At 45.1% G+C, this 22322-nt stretch overlaps 1 protein-coding gene across 2 annotated transcripts in view; it reads left to right on the forward strand.

Moving 5' to 3' along the window:
* The first annotated feature begins 306 nt into the window (after nucleotides 1-306).
* The window catches only part of mmp16a (matrix metallopeptidase 16a (membrane-inserted)), a 29124-nt gene continuing 7108 nt past the window's right edge, over nucleotides 307-22322 (forward strand). Inside the window, exons 1-8 of one of the 2 annotated variants that reach the window (XM_086101957.1) lie at nucleotides 307-869; nucleotides 6376-6524; nucleotides 7236-7250; nucleotides 7525-7647; nucleotides 10245-10549; nucleotides 16908-17069; nucleotides 19975-20192; nucleotides 22182-22320. In XM_086101957.1, the coding sequence (XP_085958083.1) occupies nucleotides 744-869; nucleotides 6376-6524; nucleotides 7236-7250; nucleotides 7525-7647; nucleotides 10245-10549; nucleotides 16908-17069; nucleotides 19975-20192; nucleotides 22182-22320 (1237 nt within the window). In that variant the 5' untranslated portion in view covers nucleotides 307-743. The remainder of the gene's footprint in view (nucleotides 870-6375; nucleotides 6525-7235; nucleotides 7251-7524; nucleotides 7648-10244; nucleotides 10550-16907; nucleotides 17070-19974; nucleotides 20193-22181; nucleotides 22321-22322) is intronic. The other variant, XM_086101958.1, reaches the window with a different exon arrangement.

The raw sequence follows: 22322 nt of genomic DNA on the forward strand, positions 1-22322 counted from the left end.
AGGGCCACGCGCTTTTGAATAGAACCACGTTGAAAATGCTTCGTTTTTGATTGCTACATAAAAATATATATATTTGAAATCATGAATAACTCACATGTTGTATTGCGGGGCCTTAAAACTGAATTCCCGTTTTATTGTGTGCAACTGGGGGAAACCCTGCTATTGTGCGGCTATGGAAAGTCCTCCTCTTGTCACAGTGAACGCAGCACGTTGCGCGTCACAGCGTGTGCAAGCGACCTCAAACGCACCAAGTGACAGCAACGCTGTCACTTGTGCGTCGCTGTCACTTGTGTTTTGTTATGTTCGTTGTTGCACACAATTTGAATGTGTGTGTGTGGGGGGCGCTCATATGTCTGCTGAAGCCGCGCATGCGCACCGGGTGGGAAGCGCAATTGAAAACGAGCAGCTATGCCGCGCCAGGCAGAAACGATTCCGGAGGCTTTGAACAACAGCCGAGACAGCGGAGGACTGATCCGGGGACGGCTGCACCGCGAGGCGGCTGGTGGTCGTTAAGTGCTTCTCGTCCCCCACCCCACATGAGGTTAAGCGAACCTCCTCCTGAGAACGCAGTGTGGGCTGTTGACTGTACTCGCTGCTTGTCCTCCACCATCCCTTCCGCGATGCATCAACAATGTTGCCGCTCGCCGTCTGAGGATTGATGACTCCCACCTCCGGCTTGTTCGTGGGGACTGCGAGTCAAACTTGAACCGAGAGACAAAGAGCGACAAGCAGCGGCGCTCACTATGGTTTTATTGACTGTGCGCAGAAGGAGATGTGTGCGGAGCTGCTGGATGGGGACGATATGCCTTCAGTTGTTGCTGTGGATTTTATGTGCCGTGAACGGAGAGGAGCAGCCGTTCAGCGTGGAGGTAAGAAACGGGACATCACCTGATGTCAAAAGAAAAATGTAGTCTTGTCAAAAAGGATCATGTCAACAGCACCGTCCTTATTCAATCCCCCCGGTCCAAATCGGGAACTTTTGTCTGCCCTGACGTCGAACAAACACGCTTCATTGTGTTTGTTTCAACAATGGGCTCGTTGTGCGAGAGCTCATCCTATTTTTTGCACTTCTGAGTTGAGTAATTGGCATTTATTGTCGACCAAAAATTATCTTACCGTTACTCAGTCCTAAATTATAAGAGCTTTTTATAGAATAGCAACATGCAGTCTTTATCCACAATCCATATCCCGGCGTAATGATTATTCAAAGTAGAAATTGATATTAAACTCAACTGAACAGTGGGAATTCACGGTGGGAATCTCAAATGACATTTAATATGATTGTCATAACAGGCTTTGAGCGGCATAGTGATGACATCAGAGCAACCTAAATGCATGCCTCGTAAGTGCTCTCATCTTTCATTGGTACCTCAAGTCTGTTGCCTTCCTGTCCACTATTTCAGATGTTGAGGGATGCAAAAATCCAACATTTGCAAACTGACCAGCGTTGAAGGCACACGGTTAACGAGTGATTTGTATGTCTGCCTCGGGTTAAGATCGTGCATGGATTATTTTAGGTGCCCCATGATCCTAATTGAAGTCTCTACTGCAGTGGTTCTTAACCTTGTTAGAGGTACCGAACCCAACCGGTTCATATGCACATTCACCAAACCCTTCATTAGTGAAGAAAAAAAAAAACAAGTATGATTTTTTACAAATTGGTCGGTTTCCCACAATATCTGAGGACCGTTCAAAAGTGTCAGTCAGAAGAAGGACACAAAATAATTTCCAAGTTGTTGAATATACCTTAGAACACAAGTAAAGACATCATCAAGTGGCAAGCGATGGCACAACCGTGACATTCGCAAGAGCTGGCCAGTACTCCCAAATCGCTCAAAAACATCACAAAACTGGTCCAGGAGGTGGTCAAGGGACGGAGAGCAACATTGAATGAGCTGCACGAATTTCTGAAATGACCCAAATGCAAATGCACTTGAAAGGAGTTTTGTCAGAGTTCATATGGCGTGACTCCTCGTGACTCTCTTCAATGATGAGCTCATTCACAAAGAATTGACTTGGTCCTGACAATTTTGGATTCTGTTCTTTGAAAAACATTTACTTGAGCGGAAATGATTTTTTTTTTCTCCCATTCACCTCTCATCACGATATCCTCAGTCATCGTTCCAGGTGTCTCTCAGCTGCTGTCTTAAAAGATGCAAAGTGTGCCCGGGTGGATAAATCACATTGCGCGTGCTAAATGAGTCTTTTTGCATCGACGCCACCCAGCATTTTCTCTGTTTGCGTAGAAACACATCAAATGAATTGCGTGGCGTTATTGCTCGTTTCGGCTGAGGCAAACCTGAGTGCGCCCAGTCGGTCGCTCAGCTTCCACATCTTGTTGGTCGCGTGTGCTAATTTTGGGATGTACCAGCCAAACCCGGTCATCTTCAGGAAGAGCTTTGCCCCTCACTTGTCTCACAGCAGAAGGCCCCATTGAGGGCCCGCATTGCTGCAATCAGAAAGCCTTTTACGGCCACAAAGAGGATGACTGACTGATGCTTCTGGAAAGCTCTCGGAGTGGAATTTGGCTGTAACCGTGCTCTCCCTCTAGTCAAAGACACTCCTATATTGTTGTAAAATAGTCTTTGCAATTGCATTTGATTGTTATTGAGATGTCAGATTTAAATCTTACCTAATTCTGACATGTTTTTTTTTTTGTCAGTGCTGTGTGTCATTTGGCTTGTGTAAGAGCAGATTATGTCGCCACTGGGGTGTCTACGTCAGTCTGTTGTCCACGTATGTCTCGCCTCGAGACGTATACAACACCTGTGTAGATTCATAGCGTGAGTCCGACACACAGATCAACTCATTGTTGGTGTGGTGTTTCTCTTCCATCTGCGGCTGAACGGAGTACGACACTCATCCTTTTTGCAGAGGCTTTGAAAATATAGATCATATTTCAAACTTGGTTTCGTTCAAATCCTGAAGAAGACCCCAGAAGAATACGCTCCTTCCCAAAAGGCGCTAACCACTGATCAGTATGTTGGATCAGACTGTGACATTTGTGGGTGACATTTTTGTGACATTTTGTCCTAATGGGGCCACTGAGGTAAGCATGGCATGCATTAAGTATTGTGTGCGTGCGTGTGTGTGTGTGTCCTTGTCCAGATGCGTATTGGCTCACAAGAAGGTGATTATGTACCCTTTAAAAATTTGGAGTGCCCGCAGTGCATCACATGGCAAATCTCAGCTTGTAGTTTTGTCCAACTTCCGTTTGCGCTTCGGAAGGGATTTCGGGAGGAACGGAGCAGTTAGATTCCGTGTTTACGTGTGGGTTTGCGGTCACTGGTGTGGGCAGGAAGGCTGTGGTTTCCTTGACAACCCTGGCACACTCGCCAGTGGTTGTTGGTGTGATGAATAATTTAGAGTGGTCAGATCTGGCATGCTTTGAGAGTGGACCTTGGCGAAGTTCCAATGCCTCACCTGTACCAAGAGCCCACTTACCTCCTCGTATCTGTAAATATTGCAGTTTGCACTGTTGCATGGGTAGTTACCCGTTTTACCTAGCAACAGATGTTTAACCAGCTCAAAGCGGCCTCATCTGCATTTTACACATGTGAAGGGACCGCGGTCAATAAAGGCTTTCCCACCCAGCACAAGTGAACTCTTGGCCTGTGTGTCCATTCTTTTTCCTCTTTCAAAGTCACTTTCATCCTCCCATCTTTTCTGCGAAGTTCATCTGTCATGTCTCGAGCTCAGACGCACATGTGGGCTGAAGCAAAACATGGCTTGCTGTCCCCGTGACCCGAGGGACCAGACTCATGTCAGCTAATCTGTCGGCAGTGGCAACATCAACAGTCGCCACATGCTCCGAATGTGCTGCGATGCCAGCTGGGCTCCCTGACGTACACCTCATCCATAATGGAGTAATTCCGTCGCCTTACGCGTTGGCCTTTTGATGGCACCCATGGTCGTGATTAGGCCACCTTCTGCTTGTCCGCTGCGGTCTGAGCTTAAGAGGGAGAGTTGGCCTGGGGTTCACATCAGCTCCCTCTCTTTGTCAAGCTCGTGGAAGGGGCTGGAAGGGGGAGTGATCATTGACGAAAGGAGGCTGTCGAGCTGGCGCTGACTTTCAAGGATCCTCAAATCGCCACGGAAAGTGAATCGATAACAGGGGAAATAGTTAAACAGAACAGAACAAACTAATGAAGGAAACGGATGGTGATAAAGGCAGAAAGACGCAAAGCAACCTTGGACTCGATGAAGCCGGATAGCTTTGGAATTGACGTCTGATTCTTAACAAAAGTTGGGCCACGACTAACAGACTGGCAGACAGCCAAAGCAGCCCCATAAAGTTATTTTGTGTAGGCTTTGACTTTCTCTCGACTTGCATTTTCACGTTCGCCATTTGCCGATGTGCTATTAAAGCCGCATTTCCATGGGTTAACTTGACACTACCCGAACAAGCCTTGGCTGCTCCTGCAAAGTACCTTCAAAGAACATTAAAATACCGTATCACATTTGTTTCACCGGCATGGGATTTCATATTCTTCCATTTGCCGTTGTGCAGTAGTACACATGCTGACTTTCCTGCTGTCATTGTGGGATAGATTTCCCCTCGCCCATCTACAATTCGGCTAAAAGTGACACGAGCACATTGAAAACCTATTGCCAAAGTTAACTGGGATAAACTCCAGCACTCATCGAAACACTGAACAGGGTTGAAAATGTTGGAATGAATTTATTATTTAAAAAATGGCATAAGAAAAAGAGCCTTGTGTGTTTCTTTTTTTTTTCTTTTTCTTTTTTTAATGCACCATGCCTTTTTTCTGATCATCTCACTGAGGCAGTGGTCAGGGGCAAAGCCAAATAAGGCTGTGATTTCAAAGAGGAGACGCCAAGGAAGAACAGATGATTACAGGACATGAAAAGGGAGAGCATGCATTAGAAGTAAAAAATATAGCAGTAGAGACGAGAGTGATGTTACAAAATGAGATCTGAGAGCACTGGAAACAATTTCGGATATTCTTTGAGATGCCGTCGAGCTATGTGAAAGCTCTCAGTGCTTTTGGACCACGCGAATAAATTGGAGGACAAATTGGTCTTGAAATGAACCTTTTCTCTTTAATGCGCAAATTACCAAACTCCTTTTGGAATAGAGGAATTGTCCTCATCAAAAAGTGATACTTTTTGCCGTTTTCATGTGACTTGTGCCGTTTAAATGAAACCATTTTCCTTGTGTGTTGGGCATTTTCTGTCTTATGATGTGACACAAAGCGGATGTTACTGTTTATGCAGTCATGACCTCACATTTGCTCCGCTGAGTGACGGTTTAGCCTTCACTGGATACTGCTTTCACACTGCCCAGGCCACGCATTCATGCCTGTTTGGGAAATGTCATCGTATGTATAACACTCCACATACCTGTAAACGGCCTAACGATACTCTAGTATATGGTAGAATAATACTCACGTTTTGCTAGCGAGCTCAGCAGCATGAAGGCTAATTGGGGGAAGCTTGCTGCCAGGCAGTTTTATGAGGCTTTGGATTCCCAGTCTCACTTGGCGTGTTTATGTTTCCGTGTCGTCGTACACATTGCAAATGCGTACAATGCATTGGTTCTTTTTATTGGTAGGTTTTATTTGTGTCACAAAAATGCAGACGTCGGCTGTTCTGTTTACCGTTTTGATGATGAGGAATACAGAGCGTCTGGGACGAGCCAAATCCCAAAAGCTCTTCCGTGGGAAAGCCCGACCGACACCCCCCCCCCCCCCCCCCTCCCCCCTCCCAAGATCTGAGCAGTGATTCCCTTTGGCAGGATTTTATAGCGACACCGCAAGCTCTATTTTGGCAATTTCTTTTCCTGACAAGCCAAACGACACGATAAAAGACTCCATTCTGCTCTCTACACCTGACATAGATTCTATTTTTTTCCTGCCGATTTCCCCTTCATGAGGAACATTTCCTCCAAAACTGCTAACTCGTCTGTGCTTTTCGGATCTTATAACAATGAGATGTGGAACAGAAACTCAACACTTATTTATTCATAAAGGTTACTGAACTCTTCGTTTGAAATGTTTCAAAGCTATGGCACGAGTCCACAGTAAATGATGATGACAGTTAACCGGTCTTAATCTGTTCATTAGAAATTCTTGGACAAATCTTCCAATCATTGTTTACAGTGAGCACAATTCTGCCATATTCACCTAAAGCAAAGACAACAACTTGATTGTTCAAGGCATTCTGTTTTTGCTCTACACGCATGATAACAATTCTTTGATCTTACTGTCCGCACAGGAGTGAATAAGACTATTACTCAAAAACCAACCTATATAAAAAAAACAACCCCCCCCCCCCCCCCCCCAAAACCCTTCACCAGACTATGATGTGTCTCACTCTCTCTACCCTCCCTAATTTGTGTTTCTTTGTCCGTAGACATGGCTCCAAAGGTATGGCTACCTCCCTCCTGCAGACCCCAGAATGTCAGTGCTACGTTCTTCCAGAGTCATGCAGTCCGCTATCGCTGCCATGCAGCGCCGCTACGGCCTCAATGTTACAGGAGCTCTGGACAGCACCACCATCGAGTGAGTTACACATGCTTAGCAAATTCTGTGTGTGTGGGGGTGGGGGGGGGGGGGGGTGACAAAGGGTGGAACATTTCCTGGTCAATTCCCAGAAATGTTCTGATCAGTTTCCATGGGACCTTAAACTTGGGAATTTTCTGAGAGCATTACTGTATTATCATTGTATATACTTAAAAAAAAAGAAAAATCATTTTGGTGGTGGGCGTGTCAGTAAATTTGTCAGTAAATGGTCGGTCATTCATCACTCTCCAGCAGGTGAAGTGGCACTTTATAAACTGGATGAACATCTGATTGACAGTAAAAGACTATGCTGTACTTTTTAGTAGTTTACTAACATCTACAAAAAAAACCCCTCTTTGCAACAAAACACTGTCTGGAAAAAGATACATAAACACAATCGCGTGTATCGTTAGAAATTCAAGTGCTGGTAAATCTTTTGAAAGTTGTCATCGATCCCTGACACATTGTAAGAAGACTTTTTACCTAGCACGTAACTAAAACGGTGTTGGCTGACATTTGTCCCCAGCGACGCTGAAATGCCATCCGTGCTACCAAACGGCAATGAGCTCAATTTGGTCGCTGAACTGTAACGTGGTAATGTGTCCGCCAGCCGAGTGACTGCTATCTAAGCGGTGGACTGAAACCGGGTGAAATGTGACCAGCTAACGGTGTGCCTGTTTTTCTATTTCCCCATTGCTTCTCTCTGTGCAGCAGTAACACACTAAGGTGAGGTGCCCTTTGAGCGTAATGTGTCTTTTGATTAGATAACGCCTACTGGGGAAATGTGTGAATTGAGAAAGATGTGCATGTTGTGTTTAGCCCTCCGAATAAAAGCTTTTTGTGTCGTGTATTCATGCATGTTGTACTTATTGTTTGTCTATGCTCCGTATTTTTTTTTGGGGGGGGGGGGGGTGGATAGATACAGCTCCGTAAAACTTCTGCCATATCATCATTGAGAATGTTGCCAGTTATAACAACACCGCTCGACTGTCTCTTGCAGGTGGATGAAGAAGCCCAGATGTGGCGTTCCGGACCAGATAGCAGGCGTCTCAAAATTCAACGTCAGGAAACGGCGGTACGCCCTCACGGGGCAAAAGTGGCAACACAAGCATATCACGTACAGGTGAGGGCCTCCGACATCTCGCAATGCAAAAATTCCCTTGCGCATTCTTGCCCGTAGCACGAAAGAACGTCTGATTGGAGCGGATCATGATGTGAACGTCTGTCACGGCAAAGAAGGTGGGAAACGTGCTGGTCATCATAAACTCTGTGTTGCTTTCAGCTGAGATTGAAGTTTGTAATGTGTAAAATCGCTTCTATCTGTCATGTGGCTTGCTCTCTGACTTTATGGCTCATGGGACAATCCTTAAATGCTTTCTTTTTGTCTACTTTGGCGTGGCGAATATGAAATTAGACGCGCAGCTGTTTTGGGACTTAAGCTAATACCACGCAAACAAGGATGTTTTCACATTCACAGGACGGGGAGTGGAAAACCCGAGTAAAGCCTCGGATTTAAAAAATGGCTGCCATTTACTGTACTTTAAGATCAGATGTGAGCATCGAGCAGGACAAATTTGACAAAACTGCAGTTCAGTAAGATGCCTGGGAGGCACATGGCCAGGCTCAGTATAGGTCGGCGTTATGCGGAGATGAGAGGGAAGAAGGAAGGAGAACCGGCAGCAGAAAGAAATGAGTTGCACGTAGAGGAGAGGAACCCCCAGTGGAAAGTTGGGGATAGATTGTGGTTACGTAATGGGATCGAAGGATTTTGGGAGTGCATTTGCTCTTGTGCGCATATTGGTGAAGAGGTCTACATGGTGGTGGGCTTGGCTTATGCTGCAATGGTACTCGTGGATGCGGTGAATTGCATTTCGACTTCTCCCGTCAGTGGGAAATGCTTTGCCGCCAAGCAGGACAGTCCCGTCGTCTCACATAAAGTTATCATAACCAGGCTCGCCTGCTAATAAGGCCACAAAAGAAAGGTGACACATTAAATAATAGACAACTGAATATTGTAAAGTGAACATTCTTTTTTTTTTTTTTCTTACTATTGGGCTGCTGACGACGAAACCAGGAAATATGCTTTTCTGCAACTGAATCTTTCATGTCTTTTCAGCTGTCTCAATCTGGATTCCAGCTTTGGTCATGGTCTCGTCACCCCCTTAAAATTTCCATCTTTTATTTTGAAATTCGTTAGATAGTCATTAATAAACAAAGCTGGGGTTTGAGAAAGCATAATTAATGCAAGGCCGCCCAGTGTGTGCTCGCTTCCACATAGCCGCATAGAGTCGGTGCTGTTGGGAGGCCCTAATTAGCTTTGGCATCCCGACTGTTTTCCCCGCGTGCAAGTACTATCATAGCGCATGGGATGCATCCAGAGTAATTATCACCTCACACCATGCAGTTCAATATTTGATATGGCCTGAGAAGGACTTGCATTCTTCCATTTGTCAATTAGCAGCTGCTTGTGTCTTAGAAATGGCTCGAAATGAGGCGCACGTGTGGGTTTGCAATCGGCCGAGCCAACTTATTCTGCCATTTGTCGCTCTACGGTAATCTTTGCCCATACCGCTACTCTCAAAATATTAACAAAAAGTCATGTTCGTAGTACAACAGCGGGCGGACATCTCTTCTCACAAGCTGCTGGCAACAAACCCGAAGTGAAACCAAATTTGAATACCGTGACAAATATTTTCAGAGTTATAGCGAGCAGAGAGGTTTTCCTTCCATGACTAACCAGACTTGGGCTTTCAGAAGGCAGTGGGCTGTTGATAAGCTTTAATTAGAAAGTCGATTTGCGAGGTCGAAAATTGTCCAATCCTCCCCACACCTGCAACATATTAGAGCTGGCAGGATGGAATCGGCTGCCCTCGTTCACAAATCGCGCAGTGGACTGTGGAAGCACGCCTCAATAAACATAAATGGCAGAATCTTATTTTTGACTTTGTATTATTGTAGTGCGGGCTCTCTGTGTACTTCAATCATGCAGCCGAGGGATTGAAGTTGACCACGTTTACCAATTCATGGCAAGAATACTCCAGAAAAAAAGCAAAATAAGTGCATCCTTAATTTTGGCTGTCTTTTCAACGTTTTGCCTTCATAAGATACATGCTGGGCGGTGTGGTGGGCGAGTGGTCAGTACCTCCACTTCAGAGTTCGGAGGTTGGGGGATTTGAATCCAGGCTACGGCTTCCCTGAATGCGGTTCTCTCCATATACAACAACTTCAACAAAGTCTACAGAGAAAGTGCCCAAAATACAATAGAAAGACTCCAATGTCACATTTTATGGTGCGGATTCAGCAAAAGTTGAGGTTATAAAAACATAAAAGGAAGGTAATGGAGAGAGCCAGAAAGACGGACAGCGACGAACAGACAACCGTTTCCTATTCAATGTTGCCAAAGTGAATTTGTGTGTGTGTGTGTGTATTACACAAACCCACTTTAACACACATTTAAAGAATGCTGTTATTTCCCCTCTCGAGGGCATCCAAGTAGCTTGAAATACGTGGAAACTGCAAACTCCTTCACCGCCTCAACCTTCCATCGGAAATTTGGAATGCGTTCGGTGTGACTAGTTGGTTGCTGACAAGTCGAGGGTGTACCTCGCCTCTTGCCCAAAGGCTCCAGCGCACCCCGTGACTAGAATATGCATAAGCCGCATATGAAGGCTGCTTTAAGAACCTCGTTTAACGCCTCCATTTTGCGTTGTATCCGTACAGCATAAAGAACGTGACACCCAAAGTCGGCGCCGAGGAGACCCACGATGCCATCCGACGAGCCTTTGATGTTTGGCAAAACGTGACGCCGCTGCGCTTCGAAGCTGTGCCGTACAGTGAACTGGAACGAACCAAGAAAGACGTGGACATCACAATCATCTTTGCCTCGGGTTTCCACGGCGACAGCTCACCGTTTGACGGCGAAGGTGGCTTCCTAGCCCACGCCTACTTCCCAGGGCCAGGAATTGGAGGAGACACACACTTTGACTCGGATGAGCCGTGGACACTGGGCAACCCCAACCATGATGGTAAGTCTTGCTTTGGGCTTCTTATGGTTTGAGCCATCTGGAGGTATGCGCGTGTCAGTCAATCGGTGGAAAGCAGGGGCCCTCCAAATGCGCAGGCTCTTCCTGGGCGATCAAAGGGCTTTCTTAATCTTTGTTTACAGTCGATGAACAGGTATGATTGAAAAAGTTAGATCAAGTTCAAATCTCTTTTGAACAGCGAGATCTGTTTTTCTCATTAAATCCAAAGGGCCAAGTCTTCCCTGTGGTCCACAGAGACAACTCGAAGGCAGAATCATCATTCTGGTTACTGAGTCATGAGTCAAAACAATGACACAGATGACGGAGCCGCAGAGTGCCCAAGTCAAATTCAATTTAAATAAAAAAATAAAAATAAAATAAAATAATAATAATAATAAGCAAGAACGTGCCAATGACTAGAAGGCATCAGAGGTAAGAGGTGGTGAAGAGGTAGGGAGGATAACGGAGAATGGCACAATTTCTCAAGACAAATATTCTAGCTTCACGAGCTCACCAAAGAGAGAGGGAGAGCCCGAGGAAGCCCCATAGCAAAAGGTAAAGACAATTCCCAGAGGAAATGGCTGAGAAGTGAGAACAGGAGATGAGTTGAGCGCAATGCGATTGAAGAAGCGGCGACGTTTCTGTTTAAAACAGGATTCTGGAAGCCGCGTAACCTTGCAGGCTCAGGTGTCGCTGGCTATATTTCAACAATCCATGCGTGCACTTTGATGGAATTAGCTCGCTCAGGTTGAGTATCGCAATGGCAGACAAGGGCCCAAAAGTGATACGACTGTTTGCTGTTTACTTTCCTGAAGGGCAGTAGGCGGTACCAGGAAATGGACAGAAATAATCTTTTAGCTTTGTTTTTACACGCACACGCACACACACACACACACACACACAAGCACACACACACGCACACTGGCTAATGAGTTGCTGTCCAGTAAGCTGCCAGTCTGTCATAGCTAATCCCTCGCACCGTTGACGAGAAGGACCAGTTGGCGCTGTGGTTGTTGGCACCAGAGGACTGTGGATGTAACTGTTGTTATTGTTTTGGATGACGAGGCCACCAGTGAACACCAGAGAATTAATCCTTGGTCTGCTGAGAGATAAACGCATGCATGCATGCGACTTAAGTGCGCACACAGCTATTCCATCTTCGACGTTTACACGTGACGTTACGTCTGAACCTTTACCCGGCAACACAGACACGTGTGAACAGATTACTCAAACATAACATCCAATGAGGAACCCTCTGCTACATGATGTAGTACGTAAATATTCGTATACTCCAAGCTGACACTACTTTGCATACATGTTTACCAGCACTCGATTATGCTCTTGCTTCAGACATCCGTTTTATCAACGGGCATATGGCTGTCTGATGTTAGTCCAGTGACTATGCTCAGCTTGATGGCGCAACGGCTGGACGACCTTCAAAAGACGATACACAATTCACAAAAGTTGTAGAGTTCATTCACACTCCTCAACCTCAATCCGTGAGTCTTTGGAAACTGTATTTTGGCAAAGGAACATAAACAAGAATATGGTACACGGTGTCCTGCGATTGCAATGATTGTGGACACGCCAGCCTGGGCTGTTCGCATACGCTTCAGTTCGCCCTAAGTGAGTCTGTACTGAACCAAATGAGCATAATGATGACTTTCCTTTAGTGTGGTCAGTGATGCACTTTTTTCAACTTAGACTTTTGTCAGAACTAAGCATTTTTTTGTAATGACCAGTTACTAGGTTGGCAACACCTAGTTGTTCCTCCTACTCGCTTCTATCGCCAATATGTGCATATCTAAATACAAGCAATCTTTTCAAAATAAAAGTACTGTGTATTTAACGCTTGATTTCATAAAGACACTGGACTCGCCGGCGACTGCGGCTAAGGCAGATGTGGCCTGCAGGGCTGTACTTTGCGCAGGTCTGACTCGTTTTTGGATGCATTCCCTTTTTTGTGTCTGCTTTCATTGCGGAGGCTGCTGTGATTTCTTGGAGTGGGGGGGCAGGGGGGGGGATGAAAAACCAAAATGAAACAAGCAACAACACAAGAGAAATGCCATTTTGACTTTCAGTCACACAGAAACGATTGCGTTGTTGCACCAATGGGGCAAAATCAACCACGAACACAGCTCATACAGTTTGATGCAAAGACAATCAGACTCACTCGAGAGTGACTCATAACTCCCACTATGTGCTCAAAGACCTCCATAAATTTCAACGTCCCATAGCGCCGCACTTGAATAGGTGAACACACAGGAAATAAGACGTTTTTGCTCTTCTGCAGAGGTGACGGACTGGAGTAACGGCTGGCCCGAACGCTGATGAATGACAAGTGACGGAATGGTCAAATTTACTGACCCGCTCACCTCTGCTATACAGTGTTGGCGTCACATATTGGTTTTCTGTGTGTGTGTTTTATTTTATTATATTTTATTTTTTGTGCGTGTGAAAATGTCTCTGTGGGTTATACGGTCTTATCCAATTACGAATGTCACAACCTGTAGCTTTGCATTCACGACACTTGGGAGGAAAATAATGTCACGAAAGGAAGCAGAAATGTTACCACGTGTTTCTGCCCACCAGGCTCTTACTCGAAATAGACAGCCACCTACTGACAGCAGCATCAACTTCCACATGGGCGGTGGGGCTCACTTCCGCCCACGCACGTGTGAGAGCGCGCGCACGCGCACGCACACACATACACATGCAGAGCGCACCGGAGGAGGCGTCCTTCTCTCACGAGTCAGCCATATGTCCTAATAAGATCATACCCATAATGCTTAACAAACAAATTAATTAATGCTGTGTTGGTGGTTGCCATTTTTCTCAGGACATCGTTATAGACGGATATGATTCATCCAATCAGATTGATTCTTCCAGATCTTCCCGCATTTTTCCTCATTGCTATTATATATTCACATTCGCATCAACAATGAAGGCACAAGTACATTCTTCACTGAGATCTCGGTTGGGCGATTTGAGACCCTTGAGTGATTCTTTTTCTGTTCACGACACCAGCAACCTAATTGCCGATGATGCGCAAAGCATCTGTGTGTCCATTCTCCTTCCCTGGCGTCGACAGGGTTTTCACAAACAATGTGATGCTTTTGGGTTTCCAAGGGCACCTCTGCAAACACCCTCGCTTGGAAATGTATTATTAATGATAAATGATCACAATAAAAATGTACACCAATACCCTGTCTTGCTCACAGGTGCTGCGCTGAGATAAACATGACAAGAATAAAGGATGTCCTTTCCTCGGCAGCATTAATTCCATGCTCTGTGCTGGTTTATTTACCTCAAGTCCGCGGGAGCCGCTGATATCCGAGTCCTTGGCAAGATTCCAAATTCCGAATTTCGCTCAGTTGCAGTTTCTGGAAATAGATAATGACCCCCGCCGCAGATTACGCGCTACGTTGCTATGTTGGAGTTCAGTTCTCAAAAGTTGGTGAATAGTCCATTCAATGACAATTTTATATATACCTGCATATGCACACGTTTGCATGGTGCTGGTCTCGACTGGAGCAGGTTGTCAGCAGAGTTTGAAATGCAATGCCACGCAGATGCCCACCATTCCCACACATTTGGGGTAAGGTCAATCAAGCAAACATTTATGCAGTGGCTGGCTTCCCCAAATTTATAAAGTGATACGTTTCTCTTGCACCCAATTTTTTTTTGCCGTCTTCCACTAACTGTTTCTATTCCATCTCTTTAAACCTGATTTTGTGCTTAAAAATTCTCTCACCAATTTTCCATTGTGAAAGCCATCCATCCGTTTCCTATCGTGTAAAACCTGCCATTAAAATCCTGCACCCCTCACCCCACCCACTGCATTTACACCTGTTGCCAACAGCGCACGCAATCTGTTCAAATGAGTTAGCACACAATTTAGCGCCCGCCATTTGGGATCTTCGTAAATTAGGCCCACAGTGTTTGTTTCCGTCAAGAAGCTATTGTATAGCTTCACTGTCCTGCGGGGCACAACTTTTTAATGACACAAAACAACACGGGAATGCAATTACCCGCCTTTGGTGCTTATAGAGTTGTTTTCAAGACCAATTCTAAACCCAAATTGTCAGTCACTTCGGGGAATTGTTGAAGCCTAACACCGGGAAACAATTTAGCACCCACACCCCCTAACTTTGGGCTTTGTGTTCGATCAACTGACATTTCTCCACATCGAAGACGCAATTGCGATTCCCTCAAACACTTTCAGTTACATGAAGTGCGATCTTATATATTACCTATGAGAGCAAAAAGGTCTTGCTATATGGTTGCAGATATGCGGCGTGACACCAAAAATCATTGAGGAGACTGTCGGCTCTTATTTACAACCGAGGATTACAGGCTGACCATCTTAATTGCTGACTTGGTCAGGCTGCATCGCCGCGGCCCCACTATCTAATTTGGAGACCCGTGGGTGTTTTTCTTGTCCGTGTTTATGTCAGGACCTTGTATTCCCACGTCAGCAGATGGGCTGCGGCATGTGTAGGGACCTCGTAAATTACGGCAAAAGAGCAAGCAGAGGACTCACAACCTGTTGACTTTCCTGCAACCACTGGGAGGGAAGACAGAACATTTTGCCTGCTCATCAGTCTATTCATGAACTCCCCATAGGTGTTGCCTATTCTGCTTTTTTTGTTTGGTTTTACTTAAAACATATCTAGATACTTTTAAGTGCAGCCATGGTATGGATGTCTTTGCATTATTGATAAAATGCTCCGCTGGGAGCTGCTTCTGCTTCTACGATCAAATTTCTGTCTATTTTTTGTTTGTTTAGACTTATCTACGACAGTAAAGCCCCAACATTAAAAATAAATAAATAAACGGAGTAATTGATGCCACTCGTAAAAATGTTTACAAATGTCTACATTAATAGTCAAAACTGTATCCTGTAATGTACCACAAAACTATGATCAATAGCACTTTAATATCATTTCAAACTCATCCTTCAAAATAAATAGCTGACAGAGCTTTTCAATCGCCACTCATCTGTGAATTTGTGAAGCGCAAACCATGAATAGACGGGGTTCACTTCAGCCTTTTTTGGGGGGTTTTTTATGTCGCTGAAAGTGTTTTTTTCTTGTCACCTTATTTCTTTTTCACCTTTCACACAACCCTCTTTTTCTCCATCCGTCTCACAGCTGTCTTGTATCTTTACCGTTGGCGAGGCTGGAACCAAGTCGCCTTTGCTTTGTTTATGTCTCAACGCAAAGCCAACGGGACATCGCTGTCTTGCGCGGCGTGAATTAAAGGGGACACCACTCACCTCAAATGCCCCCGAGAGGTCAAAGAGTTGAGGGTTGAGAATGAGGGATTGCAAAAATCCCATTTTGTAGTTATCCAAGTAGGAGGACTAAATGGTGGTATAAGCAAACTATATAAGTTGCTTATGTTGTCTCCAGGATGGAAATGGTGGACTTGCTCTCCTCTCATCTGATTAAGTGTTACAATTGACTTTTGATTGCCTAGCAACACACTGGGGGAAAAAAAAGTATTCTCTAAGAAATCAAACATTTCCATGACACTAATAATCTTATATTTGTTTCTCTTTAGGTTTGCAGGTAAAAATTTGGGATGAGGATTATTGTAACGGCATTTGTCGTGCGTCAGAGTAAGCATCTTGCGAAAGGGCCTTCAGAATTGTCTTTGGCTGCTGAGCAGTGTAGCATTTCCTGCAAAGCTAATTCTAAAATCAATGAGCCATTTTGCTTTCTTCTTTATCTCCTTTTCTCTCCCTGTCTTTCTTTATTTGCTTTAAACTTAATCCCTGGACACTTGTTCCGTGTTACAAGCTTGAATAAAATTTCCTCTGATCTCGCTGTAAAAATCTCAACTTTTAAAAGCCTTGACTTTGTTTGAAAGAATGCCAAGCCTTTTTAGTGAATCATTTTGGAGAATGCAGGCAGCGTTGGGCGTGACATTCATCTTACAAAGAGGCTGCTGACATTTCGATCACCGCAATCAGTCTGTGACTCTCTAAATAGGATTTGTCAGTGATGGTCTGCTTTGTACAATAAATTCTTAAACATGATACGCTTCTTTAGCTGCTAAGCGTGACCTTCATTGCCGTCTGGATTTGCGGAGCAATAAGTCATGAGACAGACACCCTTTAAACCATAGAAGTATATCTTGTGGAATTTTACTGTCAGGATAGTGGCATGTACCTATATATATATATATATATATATATATATATATATATATACTTTTTTTTTTAATAAGACTGAAATAACAACAACAAAAAAAAAGAGTTTGCTGTTAGACTGCGAGACCGAATCAGTTGCTCTAAGATGTTTGAATCACACAATGTCTGATTTCTCTGTCCTGCTTTTCTCCATTAAATTTTCAGGGAATGATTTGTTCCTGGTGGCAGTCCACGAGCTGGGCCACGCACTTGGGCTGGAACACTCCAACGACCCCACAGCGATCATGGCTCCTTTCTATCAATACATGGACACTGAGAACTTCAAACTGCCCGTGGACGATCTGCTGGGCATCCAAAAGATTTATGGTGAGGCTGCTTCTTTGATAGCAGCACTTTTGTCCTCTCTTAAAGCTGGTGTAACCTTAGGGTGGCCGTATCAAATACATACTGAACATAAAATGTACAGGAACCTTGATGAAAAGCGCCATTTTCTGAATACTCTTTTGAAACCCCCCCCCCCCCCCCCCCCATCAGATCTAAGTCACCCTGTTGATTGACAGGTGATGTATTTGGGTGGAAACCCTTAAATGACACATTTTTACAGTTTTTGTCATCTCGTCCTCAGTTTCTCATCCGAGTTGGTGGGAAGTAACTGTTGAGACTGTAAGCCAGTTACACTCCAACGCGATGACAGCGGGCTGTCACACGAATGGATGCACTCTCTCTCTCTCTCTCTCTCTCTCTCTCTTACACACACACGCACACACCCGTTACCTACCATCTGTTTACATGACTTGGGTATGTACCTTTGGGAGTGACAAACCTGGGCAAGGGATCAAATCTCTCTTCATGCCTCTTGTGTTTTACTCCTCTGCCTCCACCTCTCTCTTATACTCAGAGTTGAAGGGCAGGACAAATGGCAGCAGCTCCTCTCACGAATAACCCTCCTCTGTTCTCCCAGAAATTGCCCCCCCCACCCCCCCCCCCCCCCCCAACACTCAGTAACACTCAGTGTTGAATCTAAATACGGTTGGTGGTGCGACCTTCAGAGTTTAGATCAATGGGAAGTTGAGACAGAGTTGGAAAATTGGTCAAACAAAAGTAATGAGGCATGGGCAGTCGGGAGAAGAAGAATGGCTGGGTATGGAAATCCGTGACTCAGACGGAAGGAACATGGGGAGAAATTGCGCAAAATTGCATTTTGTGAAATTGCGTTGGGGTTACTGGAATCAGATTTGGCTGGCGAACAGTCCAGGTTGTACTCTGCACTCACCCAGTCCTCTGTGTTAAGCTCCAGCAACTCAGCCGTGACTCTAATGAGGCTTAGTGATATAGAAAGTGCCTAATGGATGGATAGTTCAATCAGATTTGGGTCAATTAGCCTGCCATGCATGTTTTTGGAATATGGGAGGAATCCGGAATACCCAGAGAAAACCCACGCAGGCCCGAGGAGGCCATGCAAAGTCCACACAGGAAGGCCAGGGCTAGAATCAAACGCCACACCTCTGCACTGTGAGGCGGACGTGCTAACCGGTCGTCCACTGTGCCGGGTTACGCCTGTCACCTAATCGAGTGTTAGCGTGGGCTCAATAATGATGAAGAACACATTTTAATATCATGTTGGACTTATGAAGCCGATGTCATTAGGCAGCGAACATATCGAGAAGCAGACTACAGTACATGTTCATAGCAAATGTAATTAAGACGTAAGCGCTTTTGTCACACACAGCGTTGAGATAACAAATTGTGGCCTCTGGCTTGGCGCTCATTTCCATCTTCCACCCACCAAGTGAGCAGTACAAAAACCTTGTTGAAAAAAAAAATGTCACCGCTCCCCTCAACCAGCCAATGACTATATTTATGTTATAGCCAACAAAAATAGTTGCGTATAACACATGTTGGAGTCATGTCTGATTTAATTTGCAAAACGAGCCCTTCAGGCTCTTTCCACACGACGAGGGTTTCTGTTTATTTCTGTTTGACTGCCATGAGCGACGTGTATTCATGCGTTCGTCTCGCTAAACAGTTGTGTCTTATCTTGATCGCGAGAAAATACACCTCGAGACTTGCCTTTTGGCATATGTTGCTAAAACCAAGCTTGGACTGATAGCATTTTTTTTTGTTGTTGTTGTTCTTCGGGGAAACAAAACAAAACAAAACCGACTCAGCCTCAGTTGCCTCAGGGTGTACTTAATCACATGAGTGAAAATTTGCTTTCTGGTGTATTCTTCCCTTGTGGTTTTGTTTATGATACGAATACACGGCGGACCAAAAATTCCATCTCGTATTTAGCTTGGTGCAGTTTTTACCTTGTCGTGGCGCAGTGATGTTGCCTGTTTATGGCTTGGAGCGTCCAGCTGACCGTGATCTCCGCCCCCTTGCTTACATAACTGCAGAGCGCTTTGCCGCCACTAATCTGGGATGTATTTCACAGGATTGAATTCAGTCAGTGAAAGGAATCCCTCTCATGTAAAAACTCGATCATCAGTTCTGTGGACTGCAAGATGCCTGCGCGCGCCTCTTAATCCTCTGATCGGCCTGCCATTCAATTACTTTGAGATATACTGTAGATACATATAGATATCTGTATCGATCTATCTATATATACAGTATATGTAGATAGATAGATAGATGCACGTACACGTCCATTCCCTGTGGACTGCCTCCTTCCCTTAGACAGTTTCTCTTTCAGTTCCTGAATCTGCTTTTCGGTCTTTCATTCCAATTTGAATCATCCGATCTGTCTTACATTCACTTGAAAGGTCGACGGTAACTTTATCGGCAATTTCTCATGGTTCAGTGGACGGAAGGGGATATTTCTAGTTCTATTTGCTTCTGCCATATTAATAATATCGTCAACGGCCACTTCTTTTGAACCCGGGTCAACGTCATCTCCTCTTCTTCACATTCGCAGGGAATGTTATCTCTGCACCACCATGTGATCAATTATTTACGCTTGCAACCCACTCACGGGCCTCCTTTCTACCGCTCTCTTTGTACTCTGCGGATTTATGTTCTTCAGTCGACTCATGTTATTCATGAATATTAAGTGCAAGTGTGAGAGATAGCGAGAGGAATGTGCACACTGTGCCTGCTCTTGTTCCGTTCGGGTTTTCCCAGTGTCATTTTTTTGCCGTTGAATATATGTTTAGGAGAGGCAGTCGTCGTGAACAGTTTTGCACACGTGCCGCATCTCATCTTTTTGTTGACATTTACACCATTGCGGTCAAATAAAAATCTCCTGACAATTTGACTTTCTTATTTTCTGTAGGGCCTCCTGACAAGCTCCCACAGCCCACCAAGCCTTTGCCAACGGTGCCGCCCGCTCGCTCCAACCCGCCGTCGGATCCGCGCAAACCGGACCGGCAGACCAGACCTCCGAGGCTGCCTCCCGGTGACAGACCGTCCCATCCCAATTCTAAGCCCAACATCTGCGACGGAAGTTTCAACACCTTGGCAATACTAAGGAGAGAGATGTTTGTGTTTAAGGTAAACGAGAGTGACTGTTGATTTGAACCTCGGGTCAGTTTTTATGCCCCCTCTTGCATTGAACAATACTGACCCGGTTGTACTTGAGTCGAAGACGTGCTAACAGCAACAACGGAGGAGAACAAGGGTCTTCCGTATTCACTTACGATATTGTCATGTGGCCAATTACATTTCTGCACCTCATCCACATCGTGATGATTTTGCTCACCCGAAAAAAAAACCCAAATCCAAATTCGTATCATTTAAACCTCTAATGCCAACGTAAACAAGCTATTTTTCAGATGACTTGGATCCACTTGACAAAGCCCTTGACAAAATCGGCACTTTTGACGAGATGCCCACCTTAGTCAAAAGGAGCACTTGCGTGCGCTCGAGCGGCGAGGTTTTAACCCCAGCGCGAGAGAAAAAACACCCGTCCCCGAATGCGTCCTTCTCCCTTGGCCGAAGCTGGTGAGCACAAGACCGCAGCGCCGAGCAGCAAAACCTTGGGGCGGCACACAAAGCGGCCCTGTGTTCTGCACACAGAGGATAAAGCGCGCCTCTCATGCTTTATGTGTGACAGTTTTTTTGAGGGGTGGTTATAAATAGTATTAACGGGTTCAATAAGAGTCTTGTGGCGTTGAGGGGAGAAGAGAAGACGTTGTTTTCCCATCTCCCTCCTCACCCCGCCTCATTTTTTTATGCCCCAAAGATCAATCTGTTTTTGAAGCTAGAGGATATTACAATGGCTGAATGCACACAGGCGGTCCGAAGTGATCATCTTCATACACTGCATTATAAATTTCGAGGGCAGCTGCTTGCTTTGATTGGGTGATGAGAATCGCGGGACTTAGGCGGCCCTCCGATGATTTCGGGAAAGAAAAGCCGAGTGAATCTGATGGAACAAAAAAAAACAAAAAAACATTGGTTTCTGCAAAACGAGAAGATTTTTAATTCATGTGCTCATGAGATGTACAGTATTGGGATTTTACCAAAATGAGCCAATCTCTATTTTCTTAATTGTTCCAAATGTACTCTGACTTCAGCTTTGAGTGAATAATCCTCCACTAACAAACTGGCTGATGAAATGGTTTGCGGCTTTCTTGACTGAGCCTCCTTTTCCTAGCGGGAGTATAGGATGTTTGGGTGGGGAAAAGCCCTTTTTTTTTCTCTCTTTTATGAAGTCAAACGGATTGAGAAAGGTTCAGATTTCAGAGTTAAATCTGTTTTCGCTTATTTTTCTGTTCCTTATATAAAAGAAAATGCGAAGCGGTTGCCATGTCGACTGTGAGGGGGGGGGGGGGGGTTAAAGCGACTGAAGCGAAGCAACTGAGAAGGTTAGGGAGAAAGGGGAGAATTGTCCAGACCGGCGGAGTGCAGAATCCAAGGAAACAATTGGATTACATGCTGAGAGAAAAAGAGGAGCAGAGACACTTGGTTTAATCAGCTATTGACAGAGCCCTGATTGTGTGTGTGTGTATCCACCTCCAAATCTCTTTTTGTCCCCAATGTACGTATCATGTGTGCAGAAGATGTGATGGAGTGTTTTCTGCCAAAGGGTGGGACTTCTCGAGCGAGTCCAAATGGCTTTCAGAGCGAGGTCTCTCTCTCCCCCCGGCTCTCGATTTGGCATCAAATTTCCAATCCCTCATCAAAAAGACGCACCTTCCTTTCCTTGAGGACATTTGAGATGTTGAAATTCCAAACACACCCGACATGCACATGCGACATGTGACTCGATGCCCCCGCCCCTCCCGCCATACGTTTGTCAACTTCTGCGCGCGTTGCAACAGATGTTCTCGCTCTCCAGGAAATCTCAGAATGCATGTGAAGGATCCAAAGTGGACTTTGATGTTGCAAGTGAAACAATCGGGCCTAATACAAAACCCTCACGGAACATCAGATCAGATTTTTTTTTTTTAATGTGGAAATGAAGTTGCACCCCCCCGCCCCCCCAAAAAAGTCATGCAAAAGAGCATAACTTTCTGCTTTTAAATATTTGTCTTTTAGGACCACTGGTTTTGGCGAGTAAGAGATAACGCAGTGATGCCTGGATACCCCATGCTCATCAGTGTTTTCTGGAGGGGGCTGCCACCTAAAATTGATGCGGTCTATGAGAACAGTGAGGGCAAGTTTGTTTTCTTCAAAGGT

The sequence above is a fragment of the Hippocampus guttulatus genome, chromosome 21 (assembly GCF_054856545.1).
Source record: "Hippocampus guttulatus isolate MCC_2025c chromosome 21, RoL_Hgut_1.0, whole genome shotgun sequence".
In the NCBI taxonomy this organism is placed as follows: domain Eukaryota; kingdom Metazoa; phylum Chordata; class Actinopteri; order Syngnathiformes; family Syngnathidae; genus Hippocampus; species Hippocampus guttulatus.